The 27,760-nt window shown below is 44.6% G+C and overlaps 2 protein-coding genes across 2 annotated transcripts in view; one reads left to right on the top strand and one right to left on the bottom strand.

The window, feature by feature from the left end:
* The window catches only part of baiap3 (BAI1 associated protein 3), a 31,078-nt gene extending 8,592 nt beyond the window's left edge, over window positions 1-22,486 (top strand). The window contains exons 3-34 of the mRNA XM_018735002.2: window positions 5,359-5,446; window positions 5,932-6,012; window positions 6,387-6,494; window positions 7,553-7,612; window positions 9,884-9,950; window positions 10,312-10,525; window positions 10,861-10,905; window positions 11,256-11,333; window positions 11,471-11,576; window positions 11,688-11,795; window positions 12,056-12,148; window positions 12,260-12,363; window positions 12,515-12,632; window positions 12,933-13,057; window positions 13,532-13,622; window positions 13,740-13,796; window positions 13,896-13,993; window positions 14,111-14,162; window positions 14,706-14,857; window positions 15,027-15,150; window positions 15,325-15,468; window positions 15,965-16,054; window positions 16,212-16,427; window positions 16,759-16,827; window positions 16,976-17,055; window positions 17,334-17,442; window positions 18,174-18,245; window positions 18,596-18,679; window positions 20,340-20,460; window positions 20,535-20,658; window positions 21,348-21,553; window positions 22,264-22,486. Of these exons, the coding sequence (XP_018590518.2) occupies window positions 5,359-5,446; window positions 5,932-6,012; window positions 6,387-6,494; window positions 7,553-7,612; window positions 9,884-9,950; window positions 10,312-10,525; window positions 10,861-10,905; window positions 11,256-11,333; window positions 11,471-11,576; window positions 11,688-11,795; window positions 12,056-12,148; window positions 12,260-12,363; window positions 12,515-12,632; window positions 12,933-13,057; window positions 13,532-13,622; window positions 13,740-13,796; window positions 13,896-13,993; window positions 14,111-14,162; window positions 14,706-14,857; window positions 15,027-15,150; window positions 15,325-15,468; window positions 15,965-16,054; window positions 16,212-16,427; window positions 16,759-16,827; window positions 16,976-17,055; window positions 17,334-17,442; window positions 18,174-18,245; window positions 18,596-18,679; window positions 20,340-20,460; window positions 20,535-20,658; window positions 21,348-21,553; window positions 22,264-22,370 (3,391 nt within the window). The 3' untranslated portion in view covers window positions 22,371-22,486. The remainder of the gene's footprint in view (window positions 1-5,358; window positions 5,447-5,931; window positions 6,013-6,386; window positions 6,495-7,552; window positions 7,613-9,883; window positions 9,951-10,311; window positions 10,526-10,860; window positions 10,906-11,255; window positions 11,334-11,470; window positions 11,577-11,687; window positions 11,796-12,055; window positions 12,149-12,259; window positions 12,364-12,514; window positions 12,633-12,932; window positions 13,058-13,531; window positions 13,623-13,739; window positions 13,797-13,895; window positions 13,994-14,110; window positions 14,163-14,705; window positions 14,858-15,026; window positions 15,151-15,324; window positions 15,469-15,964; window positions 16,055-16,211; window positions 16,428-16,758; window positions 16,828-16,975; window positions 17,056-17,333; window positions 17,443-18,173; window positions 18,246-18,595; window positions 18,680-20,339; window positions 20,461-20,534; window positions 20,659-21,347; window positions 21,554-22,263) is intronic.
* Window positions 22,481-27,755, bottom strand: tsr3 (TSR3 ribosome maturation factor). The gene is made up of 6 exons (XM_018735000.2): window positions 27,073-27,755; window positions 25,704-25,911; window positions 25,420-25,613; window positions 23,922-24,095; window positions 23,591-23,645; window positions 22,481-23,489 (listed from the first exon to the last, which is right to left on the bottom strand). The coding sequence occupies exons 1-6, from the start codon at window positions 27,194-27,196 to the stop codon at window positions 23,291-23,293; spliced, it is 954 nt and encodes a 317-aa protein (XP_018590516.1). The 5' UTR covers window positions 27,197-27,755; the 3' UTR covers window positions 22,481-23,290.
* Between the last annotated feature and the right edge of the window lie 5 nt (window positions 27,756-27,760).

The following is a 27,760-nucleotide window of genomic DNA, read 5'->3' as shown; positions in this document are numbered from 1 at the left end:
TCATAACTCAAAGATATAATTGCTGTTAATTTCAATGGTAAAATTGACACCATAATCAGAGCTATAGAAACCGTAATCTGATCCTGCACATTGATATTGATACAAAATATTACCAAATCCTATTAAAATGGACAGTTACTTAACGAAGCAGTTTCTCTTTATTAATTACTGTATGGTTGTGTACCTGCAGTCATTTACTGCTTTCACTGCTGTTATACTGTACACTATATTATACTGTTGTTGTTATACTATATGCACTGTACACTTAACAAAGATTAACAAACAAGACATACTGTACATATAGATGGTACTCAGTGTTTACAAATTAATTCAACATTTCATGCAAAAAAACACAATAAAAAGAAGCGAAAACGATGAAAATTAATTTGTGTTCATCGGAACAAGCTGGTGGGTTGGACCACAGTCCTGCTCTCCGGTGGGTCTGGGGTTCAAGTCCCACTTGGGGTGCCTTGCGACGGACTGGCGTCCCGTCCTGGGTGTGTCCCCTCCCCCTCCAGCCTTACGCCCTGTGTTGCCGAGTAGGCTCCGGTTCCCCCGTGAGCCCGTATGGGACAAGCGGTTCTGAAAGAGTGTGTGTGTGTGTGTGTGTGTGTGTGTGTGTGTGTGTGTGTGTGTGTGTGTGTGTGGGGAACAAGCTGACATGGTTTGGACAGTTCAAACGGACCATGATCACGTACTACATGGTACCTCTGATCTCTCGCTGCTTAGCTGCTGGAGGCACAAAATATCTAAATTCGATGTGTGTAAATACTTTCGAAATGCCTCATAAGGTGAAGCGTGGTTATTAGTTCCTTCTAAGTTAAGTTCTCGTAATCCGAATTGGCGTTTGACTAATATTTTTCATCACCCATTTCATTTACTATTTCTTAAATGACTGTACTAGAGTAAAGGTTCTGCTTGGCTGAAAGAAGAGTGCTGTACTAGTGAAGGTGGCTATTTTTGTTAAAACAGTGTACGTTTGTATTTGCTAAAGAGAACATGCTTCCAAAACGCATTCTTCTGTCAATTGGTGTTCAGATTAAGTGGTAAATGAAGAACACGATTATCCAAATTAATCAATCTTCCATTTTCCCCCAGCCAAGGCACCTGTGACACAGGACGGGCTATGCCAAAGAGGTATTATCTCCCTCACGTACAAACTGTCAAGTATTGGCTCATCATTAAGGTCCTGGAAGCAGTTTTTTCGCGTAATTAACAGAGTGCTTCTGTTCAGAGAAAGCTAATACCTCTGGTGCCTGTCTCCGTGTGATCTGCATGTGAATGGAGCTTCTAGAAAAGTCCCCAGGTCCGCGCAGTGCCGTAGGGCTGTTTTGTGTGAAGATGACGTGTGCTCCCCGATTGCCGTACATTGGAGAATGGTAAAGCTGAGCAGTTTCATGCAGAAAGGATTTTCGTGAAAATGATCATTATTCCCTCAAAGGTTCACTTTGACAGGAACACACAGGGGAAAGTACTTTATACAAAGGTGTGAAATTCCTAGAATGAAGGCAGTCAGGTGCCACAGATGATAGCAATACTGTGTTTTAATGAGGGAATTATAGGTGTAGGTGAAAGCCGACCACCTGGAATGCCGGTACCTTATTTCACTACTTCATTTACCATCTGACCAAACTCCATGGCTTCATATACCATCAGCAGGATGGGGACTCTAATATCATCTAGGCAATTAATGCAAATGATTCATTTGTTCCTTTATTTCTCAGTTCGCCATTATGGGTGTAATTCTGTGCCCATTAAGAAAACTCATCGGATGTTTTAATTGTAATGCAGAATGAAATAAAAAGCCAACGGAACATGTCAAGCTTTGCTAACCTCCTGCTTTTCTCTTTTCTGGCCCAGCAGTGTTACTCCAGTCTTTTCAGCATCTAGAAAAGTCTCATTAGCCCAGTTGGGGATCGAGTGCGTTAGTGCTTTAGCTTTTTTTTTTTTTTTTTGTAAAATGATTTCTAATTTCTTCCCTATGCAATTAACCACTGCTTGTGTACACCGTTTTTTTTGCGATGAAAGATGTCCCGTTTCCCTTCAGTTTGTGGCCTTCTCCCCTCTGCTCGGTTTTCAGCGACACCGCCATCATGTTCCGTGACCGTAAGGCTCTCAGCAGTCTTTCACAAAGCTCAAAGTTTTCTCCTCCATTTGATGTCTTGTTCTCTCTTCCTTATTAGCAATTATAATTTGGCCCTTAACATACAGCTGAGAGTCCTCCTGTTATTGTATTTTTATATTTGGTTGTGTTTTTATTTTTGTCTTAAATGAGTTAAAACCTTTTAACCAGGGGAGTGAATGGGGTTACATTCAGCGGCGGTGGAAAACGCATGCAGACACCCGTCCAGGTGGGGTCTCCAGCTAGTTGAGCCAGCCTGAGAGCCACTTGGACCTCTGTCTCGCTTATGCAGATTAGGGTTACAGAAAGCCCAGATGAAGCCATTAGAGGGTCTTGTTTGCATCCTGTGTGCCACTGTGTCACACTGAGAGACGGAGCAGCTCATTTCAGCCAATTAGTGAACGTGGGTTTCTCACACACACACACACATATATCTGACAATAAAGCATGGCACAAGGAGCACAGCTTGAATTATTTTTTTGCACTGTTTATTTCCCTCCTCCTGATACAGTTGTGCAGAAATTTAGTAGGAACAGGAAAGGTTTTGTCCACGATCAGTGTAAACAACGTTGTGATGAGCTGACGTTCAACGTTCGCGTCACTGTGCTTTCGCTTATGATAAAAGTTTAATAGTAATAGTTTGCTATGTTTATGTTTCAGTCTTTGTTCATACGTTGTTACTGTATTAACCAGGGAAAGCAATTAATATGTTTTCATCATATTAATGCAACCATGTGGTCTTGAAGGCACTTGTGGTGGTGTTTCAAAATTATTAATATAAGTCAGTTATGTGCATATATTTACATGTAAAGGAGTAGTCACCCAAGTGACGCACTCCTTCGTCAGTGCTCCTGAACATGGGGGCTCCCTTTTTGGATGAGTTTAACTGAATTAAAACAAAAATAATGAAATCTAAAAAAACAAAAAAAAAAAGAGGCAGCGTGGGAGGAAACTGTTCCCTAGCAACACCTGAAAGAGTTGTTTTGTGAAGTGTGTTGGTGTTTTCTGCGAATGGAAGCTGTCTGCATACTGCATTTGTTGTGTGTGTGTGTGTGTGTGTGTGTGTGTGTGTGTGTGTGCGCGCGTGCGCATGCGCACTTCCGTACTGTATCTTCAGGCACGTGAATTTGCTATTTTATTTGTACTGTACACAGAAGTCAGATGTGATGAGCACACCTAATTGTATTAGAAATGTTTTTATTCTAGAAAAAAATAAATGATACAACAAACACTAGCAAAGTAGAAATTCAAATTTTAAAATGCTACTACAACTACTACCCTTTTTTCTTTTCTTAAAATGCATAAAGAAAAGCCATTTCATCTCTTAATGTGGTTCTGTTCTTTCTTTCTACCTCTAGAGGCAGTGATTTGAGTTGATGTAATGTTTTATTTGTTAGTGTTTATTTATTCAACTATTTGTTTGTATGTTTACATGTTAGTTCTGTCCTCCATATCCAGAATCCTGGTCTTTGTGCAGCATCAAGTCACTCAGTAAAAATCCTTCTTTTTCTCTATTATGCAGATTTTATGTCCAAAAGAAACTAATATATCTGAGAACATTCCTCCTTTAATTAAAGTTCACTTACAGGCAGTTATTTTGATTGTTCATGTTTTCAGGCAGATTTTTCTTCTGTTTTCTCAAAAAATACACAATTTTCAGTGTTGTTAGAATGACCTTGGGGTCCAATGTTATAATTCTCTATACAACTTCCTTTTTCTGCTTCTGCTGAGGGGGAGCATGGAGTCGGAGTTCAGAGAAAAAAGGAATGGCATCAGAACATAACTTTTTACATGCGAGGTGGTACCTGCCTCTTTTACGCAGGTAGTGTTCAACAGTATGGTAAGAGTAGTGTACCAGTTCACTGTGTGGCGAACACAGCAGCCTCACATACATGTGCACATCCCAGCTTCCATGTGATAAATCAATGACCGCACTGAAGACTAATGAAGTGGACGAGTAGTGATGCCTTGACCCTGCTTCGAAAAAGCGGTTGAGGACACTTGGTGAGGGGGTGACGTAGCTTTGCTTACTCTGCCCTGCCAGTGTCTCACAATTTCTTTGAAAAAATCAGAAGTTTGGTGTATTTTCCACATTCCCAATAGGTGAGCTTTTCAAGTTTGACATCCCCTGTGGACCCTACCCTCACTCTGTAAACACTCGTTGTTCCGGCTCATTCCGGTATAAGGACTCTCCCATGTTACCAACCAAAAAGTGTGTGAAGTGTGTGTAAGTCCCCAATCCTGGCTGAAACACATGAGGTGAATTGACTGGATCGCCTGCTCACACCTGTATCCTCTCCCAGCTGGCGACAGACACCATCTCAGTCGACGTGCGCCTGAAACGCTACCTCATAGGGTGGTGTCCATATCCATGGAGCGTAACATCGGCCCATACGAAGTGTAGTGGAAAAAACCAGTCCCTGATTACTGTAACCTTGCCATTCAAAGAGGTGTTTATTTTTTTCTACTTTTTTCAAACATATTACATCTTAGCCAAAGTCTTTGCTCCAGCCATTTATCAGCTGTTCCCACTCTTTTGCCTTTCTGTTTTTCCTCTGAGACGGTTTAAATGGAATCTCAAACACATATATTTCTTGAATATTTGATAAGTAAAGCTGTTAAGAAATTTTTTCCTGCTGTTTTGTGTATTTGTAAGATTTGTCTGGAAACCTTCAGCTGTCTGGTGGAATATGCATAACAACTTCGCTCACATGAAACCACAGCGAGAGTTATGGATTTTGGTCCTTTGGATCCAAAGGGTGATCAAACCTGCAACACCTCTGGTTGTAGTACCCTTGAGAAAGGTACTTGCTCTAAATTGCTCCGATAAAATTACCCAGCTGCATAAATGGGTAAATCCTGGTAATAATGGTAACCTTAACATTGTAAGTTGCTTTTGAGAGAAATGTCATGTAAATCGGGGTGGGGGGGGTTTAGCCACTGCCCACTGTGTGGCGGGTCAGGGGCTCGAAAGAGTGTGCTCTGGGACAATCCTACAGCAGCATCCTGGAAAACATAACGCCCGTGGTCTGACATATAGTCTGCTCCATTACAGCATGAGGAGGAGTTGTACGTGCAGTCCATGAGCTGAAATGAGTAGTTTTCGTACCTTCTGAGGTTCTGTATGAAGATGAGCCACTGGGTTTTTGGCACTAAGGGGAGAAGGTAAGCCCAGTATCTCGGACCACATTTAGGTGATGATTACCTGATATTTTTATGTTTCTGGTGCTTCTCAGGACAGTCCGAGGAGGTGGGGATTTTCTTGAAGGCGTGAAGAGCATTCAGCAGAAGTGGGAGAACGTGCAGCGCACCGTGCAGTCCGAGGTAAGAGACGCCACGGCTGTGAACGCTTGTTTCGGAGGTTTGTCGCTGTACTTAGCTTGCGTTTCCAACTTCTTGTGAAAAGGAGGGGGTTAGGTCTGAGCCGGAGCTCGCGAGGAGCCGAAAGGGACTCATTTCTAGCCTGCTGGTGTCATGGGTCTTGTGACATGTGTGAACACAAGGAAAGTGTTAAGTGGAGGATTTCCAAGACTAATCGGGCACAAGCAGTTCGTACCAACTCCCTGCAACACTCACACAAATGGAAGAGCAGTGTCTTTTCAGGCTACTTACTACTTTTTTGTCATCTCAGCACTGAGAAGTAAAGCTTAGTTGAAACGCGTTCCGTCCGTAGCTCTTCTCGGATACAAGTAAAATGTGAAGGAGGGAAACGCACAAAATGTAAAATAATGTATCGTGGTTTTTCCAGCTCTTACTGCTTTATTATTGTGTGGCGCAGTGATTTAATGAGACTCCTTCTTTGGGTACAGGCCCGAGGAGAGAGTCACCTCCCTCCACCGCCAGAGAACACCGGTCAGCCATGTACCATACAGCAGCCCACCAGGGGTGAGGTGAGCAAACTGGGTCCCTGTTGAGTTGAAGGACTCAGAACTATAGATGAAACTGGCATATGACATAAATGACAGTACTTTCCATATTGACTGTGTGTTTATTTTATTTATTTACTAATTACATTTTAAGGCTACTCTTCTTACTCCTTCCACCCAACAATGCAGCATAGCTGCATCCCTGAAAATGTTGTGCTTTGGCCATAGGTAAAAAAATAAAAAATAAATAGAAAATCTCTCTATAAATTCTGTCATATAAAATTTTACTCCTAATATGAACATCAGTTGCTTCTCAGAACATGGTTTTCATGCTATGAGTGGAAAGTTTGCCCGTGTTGTGTGCCATATTTCTGAACGTGTGGCCCGGTGTCTTGCAGCTGGACCTTCTATATGAGGAAGTGATTTACACAGTGGTAAACAGAGTTGGAGTGCCCTCACCTGAATACGTGACCAATGAAGGAGACCTCTACAGGTATCTACAGAAGGTACGCTGGTCAACTGATCTGCTGGCTAAAGTGGTTGGTTGACTGTCAAATATGAAGTGGATAACGTGTGTTGGGATATACAGCCGTCCCACACGTAACAGGGTAAACTGATTTCCCAGGTGCCCTGAAATCACCCCCTTGCATAAATTTCCATTGCGAAGGTGATGAATTACCATTATGTCTTATGGAAAAGTGAAGATGGTTTCCAGGTGAAAAATAGAAATTCTAATGTATTGTTTAACATTATTTTGTCTCTTGAATTTTCCTTTGTGCTGCTTTTGCCAATGCCTTTTGCTATTTCTTTTCAGCCTTTTCAGAAGATAATTTTGCTCACAGATGATAATGATATAAAGAAATAAAGTTTACAGGATCACTGTGTCTTTTACTTTGCAAAGAATACAGACAGTATGGTATCAGAGGTGCTCTGTAGCATTGCTAAATATTTGATGTTAGATCATCTTTGCTAAAGTGTCTTTATTAATCAATCAGTCATTGTTTCCAGTGTAATGTAGAGAATAATACACAAAATTTTATTTATTTTAAATTTTCAGTTAGCGCTTTTGCTTTTTCATTGTTGCGTGTGTTTATCTCACAGTTATGTCTAAAGCAATTCCTTATACTCACCTCACTTGTGTTGAGGTTATGTATTGCAGCCTGTTGTGTTTTTATGTTTACACTGAGTAAAAAAAATATATATATAATGCGCAATGATGGACTGCGTTATTAGAAACTGAAAGATTCCTGTTTTTGACTGTGTTCCGACAAAATGCACCGGCACATATTCATGTGCGACATCTAACTTGATGTATGATACTGAATACACAAAATAATCCCTTTTCTTAATTTTGTCTTGACAAACCTGAGCCCTTGTGCCATGTTGACTTGAAGAACCGTGTTCTGTCTCCTCGTGAGTTATTGCTCTCAGCAACATAACTGACGTTGGACCCGGCACCAGGGGGTCCCGTGGGGGTCCCGTGAGTCTTCTGTCCACCGAGGATGAGGTTACGCTGCTGACTGTGATGTCTTCCCTTCTGTTTCCACTGCTGCTCCTCTGTTAGGTTTTTGAAGTGAAACCAGAACTGCATGAAGTTGTTCTGCAGAGAGTCCAAGAGTCCAAGGTAAGTGGATTCAGCTCCACTTCATTCTTCCTTTCCACGTCTCCTTAAAGTCATCCTTAATTAAGGAAGTGTTTAAACATTTTTTCTAGTGGTGTGTGTGTGTGTGTGTGCGTATGCGTGCGCACATTTGTTTTGTTCATGCATAATACCGATTGGATTGGTTGATCCAACCATTCTCACTGATCCAGAGCCAAGCAGAGCCCACACAGGCACAGATGGTCCTGGATTCGAACCCATAACCTTTGAACAGTAACTCTGTGAACCCAGCAATGGAGAGAAAAAGAAAAAATAAAGTAACATTATTAAACAATTTTATGTTCTTTGGTAACCAGAGATGTGAGGGAGGCCAGACACCTTAGCAGGATTTTTATTTAAAGTCTCAAATTGGATCCGAGTCGCTCGCTGCCTCACCAGCCATCTGTGGAGGGGAGGCCCAGGGAACACAGATGATCCGTGTTCTCTTACGTGGGTGAGATGGCTGGGGTTCATCCTCCTTACTGTTAGCAGTGACAACGGAGAGGACCAAAAAAAAAAAAAACTGAAGCAAATGTTTAAACTATTTCTTTTTAGCAGGATGCCGGTACTTCTACATCAGTCATAACCATGAAACGCAGAACAATAATGTGGCAGAGTATAATGTCATTTACTTTGTTTTAATTCCTCTTGGTTTTATTCCACCTTTAGTACCTGTAACAGAGCAGCTGGTGCCACACAAGTGGAAATGGGTTTGAGAGTTGAGAGGCAAAGAAAAGGAACTAAAAGCAAATTGTGGTTTAAAGCTAAAAATGATTTACTGGTGCACAAGTTGTGCTGCAAAAACACTTAATTCAGGTTACAAGTAGAGTCGCCTGGCGAGGACACGGGAGGCACGCAGTGCTTGTGGGAAGTGGAGCCCTGCAGGGTAACGAAGGCAAATGCAGGATTTACATTTACATTAGATTTACATTTATTCATTTAGCAGATGCTTTTGTCAAAGCGACGTACATCTTATCAAAAGTACAATTTATGCATTACTGGTGTACTGTGGTTAATGACAGGGAAGGTGAAATAATACCCCTTGCTGTTGTTTAATGAGTATATTGTTGTTTTAGTATAAATGGTGTTTTAAATGTTTAGACTGGATTGTCGAACTGCAAATGTATAGACAGTACAATTTTACTGCAGTGAATTGTCAGCTGGAGTGGTCACTGTTGGTCTTGTCAGCAGAGTCCTCACGGCTGCTCAGTGATGGACCTGGTAGTTGGTTGCGTGAAGGTTATCTGTTGGACAATAGCTGGTGATATTTATTTGTGACTATTGGTGGCAATTTTTACCTTATGCTTTCAATAAACTAGGCTAAGGGATTGTCTGGGGTAGAACCTTGTGTTTGTTTCCGTGCGCTTTTTTTTGTCTCGTTCTTGTCTTTTTTGGTGCTTTTCTACTGTGTGCCTGTAAATATATCACTGGATAGGGATTTTTAGTACACATTTCTAAACAACAGAGTAAAACCCATTGCATAATTTACCTCTAATTCCTTTCTACAAACACTTCTTCCGCACTAGGTGGCTATAATTTATAAATAATACCTCGAGGCACATGGATCCATCACAAGGTGCTCTCACACACACAATTTTGGGATACCAATGCACCAGAATCACATGCCTGTGGATGATGGGAGGAAACCCATGTGAACAGCTGGTAGCGTACTGGTTCAAGTTGCAGCCTTTGGACCCAAAGGTCACTGGTTTGCATCTCACCTCTAGCTTTAATACAAATGAACAGGGTACTTATCCTAACATTGTGCCAGTAAAAAAAAAAAAAGAAAAATAATAATCATCCAGCTGTATAACTGGGTAAACAACTTTAAGTAGCTTAACACTGTAAGTCACTTTGGAGAAGCGTATCAGCTAAATGAAGTAATGTAATGTAAGCACAGGGAGAACGTGAACTCCATACAGACATAAGCAGTGCTGGATTTGAACCTACAACCCTGGTCCTCCAAGGTGCCAGAACTAAACACTTACCAAAGATTCATCCTTGAATGATAAAAATAATGAAACTGGCATACATTGTCTTTTTAGGACCTAGGAAAAATTTTGGCAGAACATAAAAATGGACACGAGCTTAAAAATATGCATGACTCACTGATATGTGGAAGGAAGGAATTCCAGCACCAGTCTGACATGATGTTGAACTAATTAAGACATTTTTCCTTCAATGTCTCATCATTGTGGAGATGTAATTTGCACACAGCTTATTCTTGTATTTAATTTCCAATCAAATCTGTTTCAGAGAGCAAGTTTCTCCTTAAAGATCTCTGTAGTGGAGGGAAAAGATCTCCTGGCTAAAGATCCTAATGGTGAGCTGTGCCTTCTATCTATTAAAATTTTATTCCGTCATTGCCAACAACCGCTTGTCCCAAGTGGGGTCAGGGCGAACCGGAGCCCAACCCGGCAACACGGGGCGTAAGGCTGAGGGGAGAGGCACACCCAGGGCGGGACACCGGTCCGTTGCATGGCAGTCCAAGCAGGACTTGAACCCCAGACTTGAACCCGCTGTGCCCCCACATTCCCATGCCCTCCCCCGTTTATTCTGTTTAAATAATATATTTTGTTTATTACAATCAAATAAAATGTACACCAAGACACTTTTGGATTTTGAACGTAAGTGCAATGGCTTAGCATCAATGGCAATAGAAAGTAGGTTCCTATTGGTTTCAGGTTACAGCGATCCCTACTGTATGCTGGGAATTGTTCCGGGACAAGCCCCTCGAGAGGTAGAGGAGAAACGAGAACGCAAGTTCAGCTTTCGCAAGAGGAAAGAAAAGCTGGAGAAGCATGCCAGTGTCAAAGAGGGACTAGCAGCAAAGTGCATCCAGGTCACGGAGGTGAAGCATGAGACCCTGAATCCAGTGTGGAATGAGCACTTTGTTTTGTGAGTATCTGCTGCTGTTCGTTACAAATCATGTTCAAAACACGTGAACATCAGACTGTAAGCAACATATGAACAAAACGTGCAATTTGACCAGAGGTGCCAAAACTCTGCTCAAATTGCACGTTTTGTCAATTTTTCTGAAACATTAACACAACCTGTGCCAGGAACAAACTTAAACATGACATATTTCTGCAAATTTTAATGCACGGTTACTGTTTGTTTGCAAAATTTAATGGAGTGGGGAAAAAAATAAACGTAAAATATTTTGTGATTCTTAACAAAACTCCTCTGCTTTCAGATTGAGATTCAGTGAAAAATTCTTTATTTTCTTACAGTGAGATCGATGATGTTCTAAGTGATTTTCTCCATTTGGACATATGGTGAGAAGCATTGTTCACACACAAATGCATAGAGGGCACTGCAATGACTTTCTCTGCATCCGTTACATGGAAACAAAATTGATTTAAATTCATGAATTGATGAATGCAACAATTAACCTTTATGTTAAATACCTTGTATGTACTAGTGTCATTGTACATCACATTCCCTTCCTTAGTTTGTAATGCATTAAATAACTAATTCCATTTTAAGGAGATTTCTCTAGTTACTTTTAAACTGAATTGCATGGTATTTTATTGTATCAAATAAAAGTAGTCATTTTGGTAGAACATCTCATTGCTGTAGTGCTGTATTATCCTGTATATGACTTACAGCACTAATATTTTGTCAGGGATCATGATGATGATGTTTCTGTGGCTGAAGCCTGCAAGAAGCTCAATGAAGTCAGTGGGCTGAAAGGCATGGGCAGGTAGGTATAGGGGAGGCAGAACAGCCTTAAAATACACATTGCAGGATTTAATGGCATCTCCCTATAATAACAATGATTTGTGAGACTCGTTCACTTCTATTTTTGATTGATAATTCAGTTTCCCGTTGCTATACCAGGTATTTCAAGCAGATTGCAAAGTCTGTCCGAACCAACGGCACCTCGGCATCAGGAGCCGAGGAAAACATGGACGACTTCCTTGGCTGCGTTAACATTCCTGTTAATGTGAGTTGTACAGTCCTTGTGTGATATATGTGAATCTGTCACTGGTCCTTGGCTTATTGGGAGCCCTTTCTCCACCTGAAGTGTCCACTCTCTCATGCTTATGAAATACAGGAGATACCAGTAGGCGGATATGACAGGTGGTTCAAGCTTGAGCCCCGATCCAGCGCCTCCAAAGTGCAGGGAGAGTGTCATCTGATCTTGAAGCTCTTCACCACCCAGGTACACGTGGTGGGCCGACACGTGGAGAGGCACAGCGCTGTAAATTTTGTTGCTTTCCTCTGTCTTATAAGTAACAGTGAGCAGTCTGACTGAGAACAATACTTTGTTTACTGCACACAATACATAGTCTCACTCGTTGTCTGACCTTTGGTATGATGGACTGTGAAATGGGACCTGAAAATGCCAGCCTATTTGCAAGGCATCATTACCTCTGGTGCAGAAAAGTAACAAACTCACAAACATATGGTGTATTTCCCCAGAGGGACACGGCCCTCAGCAGGAGAGACTCACAAGTAAGGATTCATGAGAAGCTTCTGAGCCAAATTCTTCTGTATGAACACCAGCAGGTTCAGGTAAACATCCTGTTTGTTTTCTCGTTCTTGTTAGGAGATGGAGCGAAAATAGATGACCTGTGTTGTGTGTGTGATTTAAAAAAAAAATATATATATTTTTTTTAAACCAAGACGGAGACCTACAACTGGGGTGGGAGATTGAGCAAACAAGCATGGACAGTGCTGTCTCATCATGCTGTTCAAACCAACCTGTCGCCACTTCAACAGGCCATCATGTACGTTTCTCAATAGGTCGTAATATTATTAAAAAATTCTGTGAACAATAAATTATGTAACATTATGCATACAGTATATGTATTTTTCATACTGTATTGTGATCAGTATTGGTCAATAATGACCATGTTTTTATGGCTTTCCTCCTTTTAGACGCTGGCGTTGCTACAGTAGCCACCATCGAGGCGAGCGAATGTGTTACTCCTTTTTGCTTGGGCTCCTAAGGACCATAGAGGAGGAGTGGGATGCTTCAAGCCTGGAAGAAGAGTTGGTAGGTCTTACTCTCAACTCGTCTCAATGTTTCAGCATAACGGCGTAATCTACAGGGCTGCAGATCTTTTGGCTTTATGCTGTACTGTTCAAGGGTCCTAAATACCCGGACGTAAGAGCTCTTATCTACAGATGAGTCCTGATGAAGTGCTGCAGGCTTTTTTTCCACTGAAGAAATGACTGCAGTGATGATGTGCCAGTAGCTTTCCTTCAGCGAAAGTATCCGGCATCTGAGTACTGAATGACTGAAAAGATAGATTTTTTTTTTTTTTTTTTTTTTTTGATTTTTTTGCTTTTGCAGAAGAACAGCCTGGCGGACAGCTTTAATCTGCACATAGAGCACTGTCTGTCCCTGCTAAGGAGGCTGCGCCAGGTCTTCCCGTGCTCCAGCCCCATCGCCATCACACGTTGCAGCTTCATGCTGAGGTAAATGTGAGAAGCATCACATTTTCACAGTAGTTTCTGCATCTTTGGTTGTAGCCTTCACACAGCAGCAGCCTCCCTACCATGGGCAGATGCTGAACTCTTATTCAGAACGCTCTTTGTCATGTTAAATACTTATTTCTGTGCAACACCCTTAATTGTTGTCATTAGCTCTTAGGCTTTCTTTCATTGTAGGCATGAACATGCAGTATATAAGTGAACATGAGTCAGAAGTTCACGGAAGCCTTCTACTACTATTGGGTCATTGATCTCAGAGCCTCAGTCCATCATGTTGAGCTCTGTGGGACACAGGAGGGTCATGCGTTGACAGACCTACGTAGCTTTTCATCTCAAGCCTGTTACCAATAAGATCTTTCATATTGTCATGATATGCATTAACGCGAAGGCCTGTTTGCAGTGCTGTTTCTGGAGATGTTTTCTTTGTTGATTGAGGGGTTGCCTTGTGTTGTAACTTAGTGGATTGGGATTCCTTCAGGCCATGCAGGCCTTCAGAGCATCTTGCCCCCAGTATCGGGAACTATCCCAGGACGTTGCCACGGTAATAAAGGTACGGGACAAAGAATGGATACATTCTAGAAAATGTTTCTCAATTTATAGTCTGGTGTATAAAAAAAAAAATCCCGTTCTTGCAATGATGCACCTTTTTTTTTCCCCCCCTTTACAGAAAAGTACAATGGAGTGGTATGGGATAACCATTACACGTCATAAAAAAGATGAAGCGGTACGTTTGTAAATATGAGTGTTAGATACGGTTCAGGAAGATGGAACTGACTTTACTGTGATGTAATTCCTCCGGGAATCTATATCTACATTGTCGCAGGTTCTGGAGCAGCAGCTAAAGCACCTGGTTCTCGTGGTGGATGCAGTGTGTGCTGATCTTCAGAGAGAACTAAATATATACAATAAGCTCTTCTGCAGGTATGATCTTTGAACACTTCAAACTAAAATTGCACATGCCTTTATACTGACACAACTCTTAGCAAGGCTGCCAAAAGTAAAACTGTTAAACTGTTTTTTTTTCTCTCATGTTTGCAGTTCGCTAAAGGTGGATTTGTTCAGTATTTCCTATCAACAGCTAGAGAAACTGGTAAGAGATGGTGGTCTTTTGGGAATCTATAATATTACATGCCTGAAAGGTATATTATATATTAATCATTCCAGTAATATCTATTTAAATGGAGATTTGTTGTTCCTTGTATTAGACAAAGTGTTTGATAGTTGATTAAATTTAGCGAATGTATGAATGTAGTTTAGTTATAGCTGATTGACTGATTGAAAATTTTAAGTTTTCAACCCATGTAACCTTTCCTAAAAATAACAATGTAACACTCAGTTGTGTTAACAAAAACAATGCAAGCAGCACATGGCCAGAGAAATAGAATTTTAAAAAATAAGAGCGATTTCAACAATGTCAAAGAATGGACACGAACCTGATGAACCGAAACCCCGGGAACATACGAGTTTTATCAGCTGTGATCTGTCCCACACTTTTATGTTTATTTACTGTATGTAAGAAATGGTTGAACTTTGCCGTCCTTCGCGGTGTGATAGACATTCACTCACCAGCTTGGATGAGACATGTACAGACCACCAGGTGTTTGAAATTATGGCCTCCACTACTGCTCCTCAGGTGGCGAGTGATGCGAGGGCTGCCATGGACAAGGTGTGTGTGGCCCTGGAGCAGGAGGGTGGAGCGATGAGCCAGGCCATGGGGGACACACTCTTCGAGCTCTACATGTCCCTCAAGACACTTGGACACTTTAGGGACTTCCTGCCTGAGAGGTGAGCTTAGGGAGCATCAAAAATTACTCCTGTCATCCTTTGAAGGCCTACTGCTGTTTAAATGCGTGTGTTTTCAGAACCGGTGGAGGGGTATATTTAATATAATGTGTAGATTAGTGCGCTGTGAGGCATCGAGCAGAGTTTTCTACTCCGTTTCTCCCTTTCCCAGCAACGTGAAGATGCTGGCCCTCACCGGCTACCATGAGTGGTTTAAGGCTTCCGTTCACAAGTGGTTCCAGATGGTTAACGAAATATCCTGTGATAGAATTCGCAAAGCAGTCAAGGAAGACCAGGTGTGTGCAGAGGGTCCAAAGGGAAGTATCGATGGAGTACGCTTAAGAGTTACACTTATTGGTTAAAAGACACGAATGTGTTGCCCACATACATACCTCTCTCTGGGGGGGAAGAGGACTGTGTCTGTGTGCTGCGTCAGAGTCGGTGACGTTGTGCGTTTCTAATAACGGCAGCTGAAGCCGGTGAGCGGCGTGTCCAAGCACAGTGCGTCGGCAGCGCAGGTGACCAGCTGCTTCAGCCAAGTGTGGGACTTCTGGGTGCAGCTGGCGTGGCCGGAAACCGCAGGGGCCTGTACCTTCCTGACGCGCCTCGTAGAGGTCAGTGATTCCGGCCGCACACTTCCGCTCGCGGTAAATCAGTGTTTTTGGCCCATCCAAGCTCCTAAATGAAACTTATGATCATAAACTGTACCTTGATTACATTATTTCCTTTTAGCTGACATGAATACAAGTGACTTCTATCGTTAAGGTGCTTACTCATTTTTCCTGTTTAAATCCGGGTAATTTTTAAAAAAAAATCTAATAAGTGAAATTTTGGTGATAATTCAGTTGGACCCAGATTTGGATTTACTAGGTTTTACCTTGTCATATTTTCAAGTGAAAGTGCGAAAAACCTTTCCTGTTACTATCTTTTGGTCTGGAAGAACCTGTAAGCTTTCTGATTTCTCAGATTTGCATCAGACAGACTTGGTAGGGTTTCCCAAATTACAGGAGAGATTATTGAACACGTGAAAATACAAGTAATATAAATGCAGGTTCTGCAGAGTGAGTACACAAGGCCCAGGGATGTGATTGTGTGTTTCCTGGCCTGCAGGATCTCTCCAGTGCAGCTGTCCTCTACTGTGAACTTATCAAACGCAAAATGGACAACAGTCAGCAAGACACCAAGACCCTCACCGGTCAGGTAGTACCAGGAGAACAATCTAGAAGGAGAACGTTGCACTGCGTTTTTTTTGGTATCTGCAGAAAATGTGGCTCATTACACTTCAGCCATATGTGAATTACCCACTTGTTTGATCATAGTTGCCATATTTAGCCCTCGCCTTTTACGTCTCCCGTAGCTGTGCGTTGCCCTGAACAACGTTGAACATGTCCGCGCGTTCCTCGGAAACCTGCCCCGTGGCCTCGGCCTGCAGGGGGCGGAGCGGGCGGCGGAGGAGCGCTCCGGGGCTGAGGGCGCGGAGCAGGGCGCGCAGGCCTGGAGCAGCCAGCTGTGGTGCGTCGACGCGGAGCTGCACAAGCAGCTCAAGAACATGATCGGCCAGCTCACTGACAAGGTAGCGAGAGCAGCGGGGCGCATGTGCTCACGCCGTCACCCAGAGAGACTGAGGCTGAGAGGCAGGACTCGCCAGACGGCATAAAAGGACCAGCCGTCCTCCCCAAAATGCCGACGCTTCCAAACGTGCTCCAGCATGTTAATTTTCCTCTTTCGCTTCGGAAAAACTGCGCTCTACATGTGCAATACGAGTCCTGTCGGGTAGTTGCCATGGTAATTGAGCTTGGCGCTCGGTCTCTACTTGGGTACTGCGGTTCGGCAAGGGTCCCTAAACAATATGATGCAAAGATCGGTGGTGACATATGTTCTCCCCTCCTCCTTGTCCTCCGTAGATGCTTCTAGGTTTGAACAAATACATCCGACACATCAGTCTCTCCCCAGATTCTATCAACAACGATGATGTAAGTCTGTTTCCTGTTTGCATCCTCTTATTTATAGAAGGGCTCCGAAGAAAACAAGCGCGTTTTCCACCGCGCTGTCAATATACTCGCGAAAAGAACAAACGGGCAGCCGTATGTTTCTCATCCTGCAGTGTTCCTTCTCCCGCAGGCTGTCTCTCCTCTGATGAAATATTTAGACGACACCCTAGTGATCCTCAGCGAGTCCCTTGTGAAGGACAATTTAGCCAGGTGATTTATTTTTATATGCAAGTTGAAGAAAAAGTTTCTTAAGAGTAACGCATTTCCATGTGCTGTACTGTACTGTTATATTTTACACTTGATATTTCAGTTGTTGGTTCACCATACAGGCAACAGCTGCTAATAGTTCTGTTTTCTGTTCAGTTTCACAAATCAGCGTCTCAGGTCTGTCGTGTTATGGACATATTTGAGTTTTTGTGTCGTGTGTGTGTGTGTGTGTGTGTGTGTCGTGTGTGTTTCTGTGGTTCTCTTCGACTCCCCCACCCCAGGGTCCTGAGAAGCCTGTGGTCACTGATTCTCCGGATAATCTTCGACACGGTGGCTGAGAACAGAGACGTGTCCGTGGAGTTTTACGGAAGGTTTCACTTCACTCTAGAGGTTAGTTGGCAAACTGCAGTTTGGTAAATTTAAAAAAGAACTTTTTCAAATGAGCAAAACCGCGGTGTACTGTCATGACTACCTTAAGACTTCATGGACGCATTATATTAATGCACTGATTCTAGTACCTGCATATGGTGCTGCTTGAAAGTATGTGAAGGGAAGATAATTATTCTTGTGTAAAATATTAAAATAAACTTAAATGATTTACGCCCTTGGTGCTACTTACCTACCTGGTGTAACCAATACAACTTGAGCTTCACTTATTTTTACACCTGCAATACTTGTGTGTTTCTACTACACACATGAGTTCCTCTAAAAAAAAAAAAAAAAAAAAAAATATGGAACTGGTCAATGATGAAATCTGAACTATTAGTCATACTTATTCTGTTGTATGAGAAGGACTTTCATGATAAAATTCAGGGACACAAGGGGTTCGCATACTTTAAAGCATCACTCTATGTAGAACATTCTAGAAAGGTGCTGTAGTAGCCTTGGTATTTAAAGAAGTGTAATCAGCAGTGGAGAATATATATAATATATACTTTGGCAATCAGTTTCATACCATGAAAGTTGATCCTTCAGAACGGACCTGTTGGTCCCACTCGTCCTGTTCATACCAGACTGTACGCATGAGATTTAGCTGTAACAGCAGGAACATGCAGGACCAGAGGACTCATCACGTCCGCTTGAGAAGCGGATCCTTCAGGTTTCCCCTTTGTTCTTCTAAGGCTCTGGTGGAGTTCTTCCATGCTGAAGGTGAAGGTCTCACCCTGGAGGATCTCCGTAATGAAGACCACAGAGTAAGAGAGCAGTAACTGCGATGAGCAGGGCTCTGCGTTCACACTTCCAACCACATCCCACAGCATCGGTATACAAGTGAACCTGGTCAGAACAGGCCTCTACACTCTTCTGTTGTCATCTCGCGCTCATCTGCACATTATGAGCACGTGTCTACGAACCGTTCCGTTTCACAGACCTGTTCCTCTTGATGTGCGTCCCCGTTGAGGGTCCTGTAAAAGAGAGGGACGCCTCCATTCACTGTTCATATGAAGTGGACACATTATTTTCTGTTTTGGACATAGAAATATACTATATGTAGTGTATGCTGCTGCTGCTGGAACGATTACACCTCACCTGCTTTTTGTTCCAGGCCCTAGAGAGGGAGCTACGGCTGAACAGGTGCTCCTCCAGTGAACTCATCGAACAGTACTTTGTGGAGAAGATTGCGCAGCAGGTATGGTGCTGTCCAAAGCCCTAGTACGTATACAGTGTGGCGGTGTACAAGTACATGTGAAGTCCATCTCTGTTGCTAACGAAGCGATTCCAGAACGTTTGTGAGCTCCTGCAGTTGGGGGTTTTCGAGAGTTGTGAAGCTTTTTTTTTGCTGAGATCTTCGGCAAATTACACTCGCAGTGGTTACCAGCAACAATCAGATCGTGTTCTTCTCCTGGTCACGTCATGTTCCATAGTCATGTTCCGGCCAATATGTTCTTAACCTGGTCTGTACATCCAAAACACGGAAAAGTTTACATGTATTAATTTAGCAGTTACTCTTCTCCAAAATGACATGTAATTCAGGGTGTGTAAAAGTTAATTTCACCAGTAGAAAGAGTATACAGCTGTCAAAGCCCAGAGAGTTTGTCCAGTACCACCACTTTTGTTGACACATACAACACACATACAACACACATAACTCCCTGTAGATGAAGGCCTGATGGGAAATGGAGGTGATTCTGACAGTTCATGTGATGCAAGTTTCTGGAGCTCTTTAGTGAGGAGAGAACTGGGCCGAAGAGACACTGAGACAGTTCTTTAATGTTGGAAGGAATTCAGCAGCACTGAGGGATAGAGGGAGCTCCTTCCACCAGTTTGAAGCCAAAACTGGGAGGAGACAGACTTCTGATTTTAGACCTCTCATGAGTGAGAGTGCAAACTGGCCAAAGGTGCAGGAGTGTAGTGCTCTTGCTGGGGTGTGAGGAGTAATCAGTTCTTGTAAATCCCTCATGTTTGTGTTTATCTTGGATTTCCAGCAGTTTCCCATCAGTCCCCCTCAGTTCATACAAATATTAACACTTGCTCTCCTCACTGAACTTTCAAATTATAACTTCCCTCTCTGCAAGGTTCTGCAGGACTGATACCACGGTGCACCACAACTACGGTTCCTCTCACATCTCCAGTTTACTTGTGATGAACACAGTGTTTTCCTGTAGTTCTGCCAGTGTGATTTTGGGCAAAGCGGACCCCTTCCGACCCCCTCCGACCCATTCTGTTTCGAGGAGTGGTGGTCCGTGGCTTTGCGCTGACTCGGTACTCCAAGCAGTAATTTACCATTTTTCGTTCAATGGTTTTGCTTGATCCACTGAGAGGTGCCACAATGGGACTTGATAGATACTCGACACCTGGACGCATGACCATCTTCTCCACGTTATACTTTGTGGCTCAGAAGAGCTTGTTGTGTATCTGTTTATCTAGAGCAGAAAAAGCGTGGAATTCCACCTAATTTAGAGCCTAAGTGCCAGAAAGAGTGAGTTTTAAAAGTGTCTGTCAACAGACTCCTGCACTTATGCCTTTCACTGAGAGCACTCCAAAGCAGCACTGTCATTTACCGCGCCACTGCACCGTGTGACAGGGTGCACTTAAGCTGTTAGGCTGGTGCCGCGGTAAAAAGGAGGTTCGTATTGTACTTGGAACATTTCCTACTCTTTAAGAGAAAAAGTGCAGCATATTCCATCGCTTACGAGCCGGGAGAGAAATAAAACAAGTTTTAGACAGACAGACAGACAGCCAGGACACAAAGTTACGTTTAGAAAAAAAAGTGACACATGTAAGCCAAAGTTTTCCATGTAATACAGAGTGAAAGCCACGGCAGGAACGAATGCCCGTTTCTGTTTCAGAGGATGCTGAAACACAGTAAGTTTGGCCGAATGAGTGTGAGATGTTACTACGAAGCTCTGGAGCAGCGGCTCACCGTGGAGGTCCTGCACGCCTCCGACCTCATCGCTCTTGACGCCAACGGTGAGTGTGCGGACAGAAGTGCCGGGGCACGGCGCGGTGCTCGGCTTTGACGAAGCCGTGCTGATCGCTCCTAGGGCTGAGCGATCCCTTCGTCATCGTGGAGCTCTGTCCTCATCACGTGTTCCCTGCGGCCAAGAGCCAGCGCACCCAAGTGAAGCCCAAGACTCTGCATCCCGTCTTTGATGAGACTTTCTACTTGTGAGTGATGGCTGTCCAACGGGAAACAGACACGCTGTCTTACAGTAACCGCTAAAGGATCTTTTACTTTACATACATCATACATAAGCTGCATTTATTCTTTGGCGACCTACGTGATTAAGATAATTTTTGATATTTACACAATTTTCGAAAAATTGACATTTTTCCTATTTTTGGAGCAAACTTTTTTTTTTAAAAAAATTTTATTACAGGGGAGATTTGTGCAGAACCCAACCACTGAACCAGTCAAGGAATGTCTATATTACTACGTTTACTGGGAATTCTGGTGAATGTAACAATGGATTGACAAATGAATTGAGCAATGAACAGACTGTTATGGAGGGGATATTAGTGGGTCGAGTTGCTGGCTTTGGACCCAAAGGTTATCGGTTCGAATCCGCCCTCCATCTGTGGTACCCTTGAGCAACGTACTTACCATAAATTGCTCCAGTAAAATGACCCAGCTGTACAAAAGGATGAATAATTGGAAGTAGAATAAAATTGTAAGTCACTGTGGAGATAAGCGTCAGATAAATGAATAAATGTAAGTTGAGGAGCCAGTGTACCAAAAAAAATCATTGCATTTTGTGTCTGTGAGGGAGGTCGTTTCCCGTAGAAAACCCCTTCTTCGTGTCCAGTGCGGCACTTGCCCGCCCGCAGCTCTTCGTTTGATGCTGTGTCCCCTGCAGCCGCGTCACCCCCGAGCAGCACAAGCACAGGGCCGCCTGCGTGCTCTTCACCGTGATGGACTACGACTGGCTGTCCACCAACGACTTCGCCGGAGAGGCAACGGCATCCCTCGGCGACTTTGCCGTGCCGGACAGAGCTGGTGCGCACGGGGGAGGCAGAGCCGTGCAGCCGCTCCTACTCCACCTGACCCGGCCTAAACCCAGCGGTAAGACCCGACACCCCCACACCAGATTAGCGGTGCCGTTCAGCTGACAAGGTGAAAAAAGTATATCAAGGGCACAGAATGTATTTTAGGGTATTGATCATGGGAATTGTTTATTCGTAGCGCAACTGAGAATTTCACCTTTGGATTTCGTCATGCTGTTGTTACCTTGTACGCGTCAGCTCTTGTAATGTATGGTACCAGCTGGGCGCAAGGTAAAGCTCCTTAAAGACATCGGCTGAAGGTGAAATATAGTAAGGGCGGCTGCCTTTAGGTCCGAAGGTTGCCGGTTCGATCCCCACCCCCACCTCTATGCCCTCCCCACCCCTTCAGCCTTGAGCCCAGTGTCTCCGGGATGGGGTCCAGCTCACAGTGACTCCACTCGGGACAAACGGTTCTTGACAATGGTTGCTTGAAATATAGTAACGGAAGGGTGGATACGGCCGGGTTAGCGCTATTGCCTTTGGACTCAAAGGTCACTGGTTCGAATCTTAACTACTGCGATACCACCCTTGAGCAAGGTACTTACTCTGAATTGCTCCAGTAAAAATTACCCAGCTGTATAAATGGGTAAATGATAAATTAATGAAAAGATGGCAGACAACAGCTGAACGGAAACATAGATGATTTAGGGATAGATGGACAGGTTTGAAAACATTACTTCAGGCTTGTGCTGTAACTACTCCTCCCCCATTTTACTCTTCCGCACACAGAGAAACCCATCATGAAGATGCTGGAGTCGAGGACAACGGACAGAGAGGCTCAGGAGTTTGTAAGAAAGATGAAAGACTTAGAGAAGTCGATGGGAGACGAGGAGTGATCAACTTCAATGTAATAGTCTGTATTTTAAAACTGTTGAGGCAGCGAAGGCCACAAGTGTCATTTTGTTGTGATGTATTTTCCTGGTACAGTACTAGTTTTTAACCATGCTTTGCCCTTTGTTCCTTTATTGTACAACTAGTGTTCAGCACTTCATGTAACTGGATAGACTCACAGCAGCTTTATAGAGATACATTTCTCTAATAGCCACAATGCTTGTGTGTTTTCACACACACGTGCAGAGTTTTGTTTGAAGCTAACATGTTTCAGTAGTTGACAGCACATGAAACATTGACATAACGCTGCTTTTGCTAATTCAGAGCTGCTCACCCTGCAACTGAAGGGCTGAAATGTGCAGGTTCTCCATTCGTCTTCAGCAGTTGAGCTAAGAGTTAACTGGACTAGCAGCCTCCTTCACACCCAGGTCATTCGTTTAAAACCCCTGAGCTACAACACTTCGCTAGCGATCCAGCATTTGCATTTTTCACCTCTCGGCTTGTATCCTATTTCCTGGTGTAACGACAGTAACTGTGTCTAAGTTAAATTCTGAAGGTGTAACACTTGATGTTTAGCCTGTTCTTCACTGGGGTGGATAGTAATGTAAAAAGCTGTGTTGTGTCAGTGCCAAAGACATTTGCATATGTTTGAGAACCAGTGTGTTTTCATAGAATTTTTTATGTGAATTTTCTAGAAGAGTTGACTTGCGTCCGTGTGTACTGTACACAGACATTACCGTTATTCACTTTGCAGTCGGGCGAAGGAGACCTAATTCAGTGAGCAGCGGCTCAACTCCAGCACTTGCTGGACCAGCGTTATAGACACAGGAGACCAGTAGAAAAAGGCGAAGCAAGTACAGTGCCAGCAAAGCTCATCTCAACACCTGGTAGCCACAGGTACAGAGAGAATGTTGTCCACAAGTCCTCAGTTCCTAATCCTCCTCTTTGCTCCTTTCCAAATGGCATTTGCACTTGGAGCAGATGCCTTCTCTTCCTCCTCCTCCTCCTCTTCCCGCTCACTCTTGTGTCTTTCCCCTTCCTCCTTCCCACCGCTCACATCCGACTCCGCGTCGCTTCCCTCTTCCTCGCAGTCGCTCTCCTCGCTTTCTTCTTCTTGAGCGGCCCTGACCGCACACCACACACAAAGCTCACTTCTAGACCTCCCCACGGTAAAACTTATATGTAACCCCCCCCAAGACTCTCTGTCAGGAGCAGAAGTTCTCACCATCTGGGCCTGTTGAGATTTGAACACTCTCTTCCGGAGTCGACGTCAAACGGATCTAAGGGAAGGAGGAGGACAGGGGCTTCCTTGTGATTGTCAGTTGTTATAATGAAACAGTACAGATAACTTTGCTCAGGCTTGGCTGCTATGCAGAAAATGTTCTGTAAACTGTGAAGCGTCACGTTGTTTTAAAAATAAATTCAAGACTTAAATCATATGGTGCCTTTTAAATGTGCTGTTTTCTCTGTTCAGCTGTCTTTTAGCACCAACTCATTTAAACTGATCTATAACCATGAACTGCTGCAGTCCACACACACACATGGCGTCACTGTACCTATCTCCTCCTCTTCCTCCTCCGGCTTGCTGCTGAGGAAGTCCTTCTCCACAGCCAGCACCTCCTCCTCCGACTGACAGGCAGCGTACCTCTCCAGCAACGTCTCGTTCAGGTCCAGGAACACCTTCCCCCACTTGAACTTCCTCAGCAGGATCACAGCCAGGTCCCGAAACCCTGGATCACACACAGGTCCTGAACAACAGCGTGACGCCTTCACACAAGGAGGCTGGTATTTGACCGAGAGAAAAGCAGAGCTGAGTCTTGATAAACATCTCTACATCCTCATTACGGGTTTGCACTGATGCTCGTTTGGAAGGGTTTGAGGAGCTCCGCATGTAGATGTGCGCGAAGCTCTCGCTGTGACACCCACACAGACGCGTCTCTGAAGTCCCATGGGAGGCGATTACTACCATCAATGAGAAAATTTCTTTCAAAAGCAGCAGAAGGAACAACAGTCCCCAATATGCTGACAGTGCACGATGGAGACCAATTTAGAGACCAGTCTTGGGGGGGGGATTCAAAATGGTGAGAAATAATATGGGGCAATGATTGAGCAACTTGACAGGTGATGGTGAAAACACAGAAGTCACTGACAAGTTCTGTCTCTTGGGATCAATAATCAACAACAAGGGGACCCAGAAGTTCAGAGGTACACTGAGGATGTGGCACAGCTGCAGTGAAGGACCTGGAAAGTGTCCTCAAAACGTACTCTTGTATTTTCAAGAGTAAAGAGGAGAACTGCTCAAGTGGGGGCAGCTCTAACACTACAGTGACCTGAACGGTGGACTCTTGCACGGGGCGGGATGGGACAATCACGGACTCCTGAGGAGCAATGCTGGAGGAGACCTTTACGGACGTCATGTATGGCCAGGAAAATAAACAGACGGGTGTTGGATTGAACCAGGCCAGAACTGTCAACAAAAGCACAAACGATGAGGCACAAGTTGTCATACTTCGGACACATCATGCAAACATCTGACTGTCTACGAACAGATGAACAAACTCGATCACAGTGACAGTGGTCACAGCCCCTTTCAACACTGCTGACGACAAGACATTTCTGGAGGATCTCTGTATAAGTGGTTGCAAGGAATCAACATCGACTTGATGGCACTTAACAACCGTCTGTCTGTGCAACTTGATGGCAGCAAAACCATTTCCACGGGTTACAACGTTTTAATTTTTCCAAACAAAATGCTGAAGGGCAACTACTTTCTAAAAGCACCGCACCCTTACAAGACGCTGTGCGTGTGGGGCACTACACTGGCCAACTAGGCATGAATTAAAAACTCCAAAACACCTTGTGTTTAATGCACTTCAATGGGCACATTTTAACTGCTGGGCTGTCACACACCGGTGGCTACGAAGTCATCCTTTTGCAAGCAATCACTGCTTTCTAATTCCCATTAACCACTTTTTTCTCCACTACCATGCAAAGTATGTCAGAGAAAAAGTCTCTATGTGAAGCTGCTGTGCTACTTTGCCATTGGGCCCTTACCCACAATGCAGAAGGTGGCGGCGAAGGCCTCCACGCAGGAGAGCTTGCAGGGCTTGCCGTAGTTCACGGGGTTCGCCGCCACCAGGTAAGGCAGCAGGCGAGGGTGGCTCCCGCGCATCTTGCTGAAGGGAGTCTCCTCCAGTTTGGCCCAGGAGCAGTCGATGACGGCCACTCCGCTCTGGGCCACGATGTCTCTGGGGAAGAGAGGCGCGGCGGTGTGTGCGTGCCGCCCCGAGGACAGAGCCCCGACGGACGCCGCGCGAATGCCGGGATGGGTCTCTCACCTGTCCTGCGGGGAGACGTACTTGGTGCCCACGGGGCTCAGGATGAGGCCGTTGAACCTGTGGTTGAGGCGCAGGCTGTGGACGAGGCCCTTGCGCACCAGCTTCCTGCCTGTGCATCGCTTGGGGTCACAGTGTCCCAGGTCCCACATGGCCAGAGGACAGGGCAGCTTCACCTGGACTCGCTCCTCGCCTTCCCTCTCGACGCTCTCTGTGAAACGCGCACACGCAAACATTGCGGCAAAGCAGCACCGGTTCACTGACCCGCTGCCGACTCTGGACCGGGGCACTGCTCTAAGGTGTGCGCTCACTCTTTGATGCACATTTGTTCATTCAAACCTTTTGAAGGAAAATATGTTTTGGCTCCTCATCTCGAGCTGGAGGTCCATTTGGAACTTTTTTTTAACAGTAAAACGAAAGCTTAATGACAGATGCCCCTCAATTCAATACTGCGTTACATTCTTCTCAAATCTACACACTGCTTTAATAAATAAATCACACACTCACACTGTTCGGAGCCTAACCAGGCAACACAGGGCGCAAGGCCGGAGGGAGAGGGAACACTCCCAGGATGGGTAATAAATAAAAATTAAGCTGTAAATATTATTTAGTCGGATCCCTACGTACGAACCCAACTGGGAAGGAGGGTTGGTTGCTCAAGGGAAGCTGGTTGTTTAGGGTTAGAGCTGCTGCCCTTGGAGCTACAGTAGGTTTGAATGCCACCTCCAGCTGTAAAATTACTCCAGTAAAATTACCCAGTTGTGTAAATGGGTAAATAGTTGTAAGGGGCCCAAGAGCATAAAAGTCGCTATGGAGAAAAGTGTCAGGTGAATAAATGTTCAGCACTCGAGATGTTCATAATTTGGGGACCCAGTGTATATTTTTAAAACTAAGCTTTAGTTTGCATTAAAATTGCAGCTATGAAACAACTGTCAGGGAAAACAACACCACCACCAACACCTGACAAAATCCCGTTCGGCCCCAGCTGTAAACACCGGGAATCTGGCGGAATAAATGTGGCCCCACAGCCCCGCCGTCCGGGTGTGTTTTACTGACATCTAGTGGCTCGGCGGGTAAACGCGCCTAGGTCAAGACAAAACTATTACATTAAAGAAATAAACGCGAGTCGAGTCGAGTCGTGCCGTGTCGTCGGAAAAGCTCGTGTATCGTGGCTCTTCTATAACGCCCGCAGCCACCGGTCCACGAACGAACGAACGAACGAAAACACACACACACACACACACACACACACACACACACACAGACAGACAGACGGAGTCCGACGATGCGAACCGAACGAGGCGCTAAATGTGTGGCGCCCCCTGGCGGAGCGCGTGTGCGTCTGCGCCCCTTCCCCACGAGCGCGGCCCACCTCGCAGAGCCACGTGCATCTCCTCCGTGAAGGTCTCCAGGCGCTTTCCCCGCGTCTCGCGGCGCGCCTCCTTCCCGCGGCACTGAGCGCGACCGAGCTCGCGCTGCTGCTTCCTGCGCCCCATCACGACTCTCTCTCTCTCTCTCTCAAGACGACTTCTTCTTCTTCTTCTTTTTGTCCGGTCGACGACGGTCTGGTCCGTGAAACGCGTCAAGTGCGTGACACGAGTTCGGCTCCTCCGCGCCGAGGCGACGGCCACAGCCAAGGAGCCAAATCAAATCAAATGAGTCACTGGCGGATAAACTACACTCTGTCACTCTGTAACGCACCGAATCGCCTCTCTCTCCTCGCTTTATATCTTCTTATACGTCACCGAGGAACAACAAACTGTCGCCTAAGCTCTCAGTCCCCATGTTTTCATCATCATCATGTCTGCGCAGCCATGATGATTTCGTTCATAAAACTTTGTTTCACGTGGCCGCCTGCGTTTGTCTCAACATCTTCGGAACATCTCAGTCTGTACAACCGTGACTTCAGGGAAATGTTCGCACGCACCACTTGTGTTTTGCACGTCGTTGTGCTTCAGTCATCGGTTTGTAACGGCTTCCTGAACACAACCTCCCTCCGAACTTCTCATTTTCGCACTTCTCCGCCGCTCTCCTTCGTACGTGAAACGTAAAGTAAATAC

The sequence above is a fragment of the Scleropages formosus genome, chromosome 20, assembly GCF_900964775.1.
Source record: "Scleropages formosus chromosome 20, fSclFor1.1, whole genome shotgun sequence".
NCBI classification, from domain to species: domain Eukaryota; kingdom Metazoa; phylum Chordata; class Actinopteri; order Osteoglossiformes; family Osteoglossidae; genus Scleropages; species Scleropages formosus.
Note: the sequence above shows the minus strand (reverse complement) of the source record. Positions and strands in the feature narration are given on the sequence as shown.

Excerpts from the sequence above, each read along its gene's own strand:
- tsr3 (XM_018735000.2), bottom strand. The coding sequence starts at position 27,196 with ATGGGGCGCAGGAAGCAGCAGCGCGAGCTCGGTCGCGCTCAGTGCCGC. Across the intron at positions 25,912-27,072 it reads GATGCACGTGGCTCTGCGAG|AGAGCGTCGAGAGGGAAGGC; the intron begins GTGGGCCGCGCT and ends CGCGTTTCACAG. Across the intron at positions 23,646-23,921 it reads GGAGGAAGAGGAGGAGATAG|ATCCGTTTGACGTCGACTCC; the intron begins GTACAGTGACGC and ends TCCTTCCCTTAG.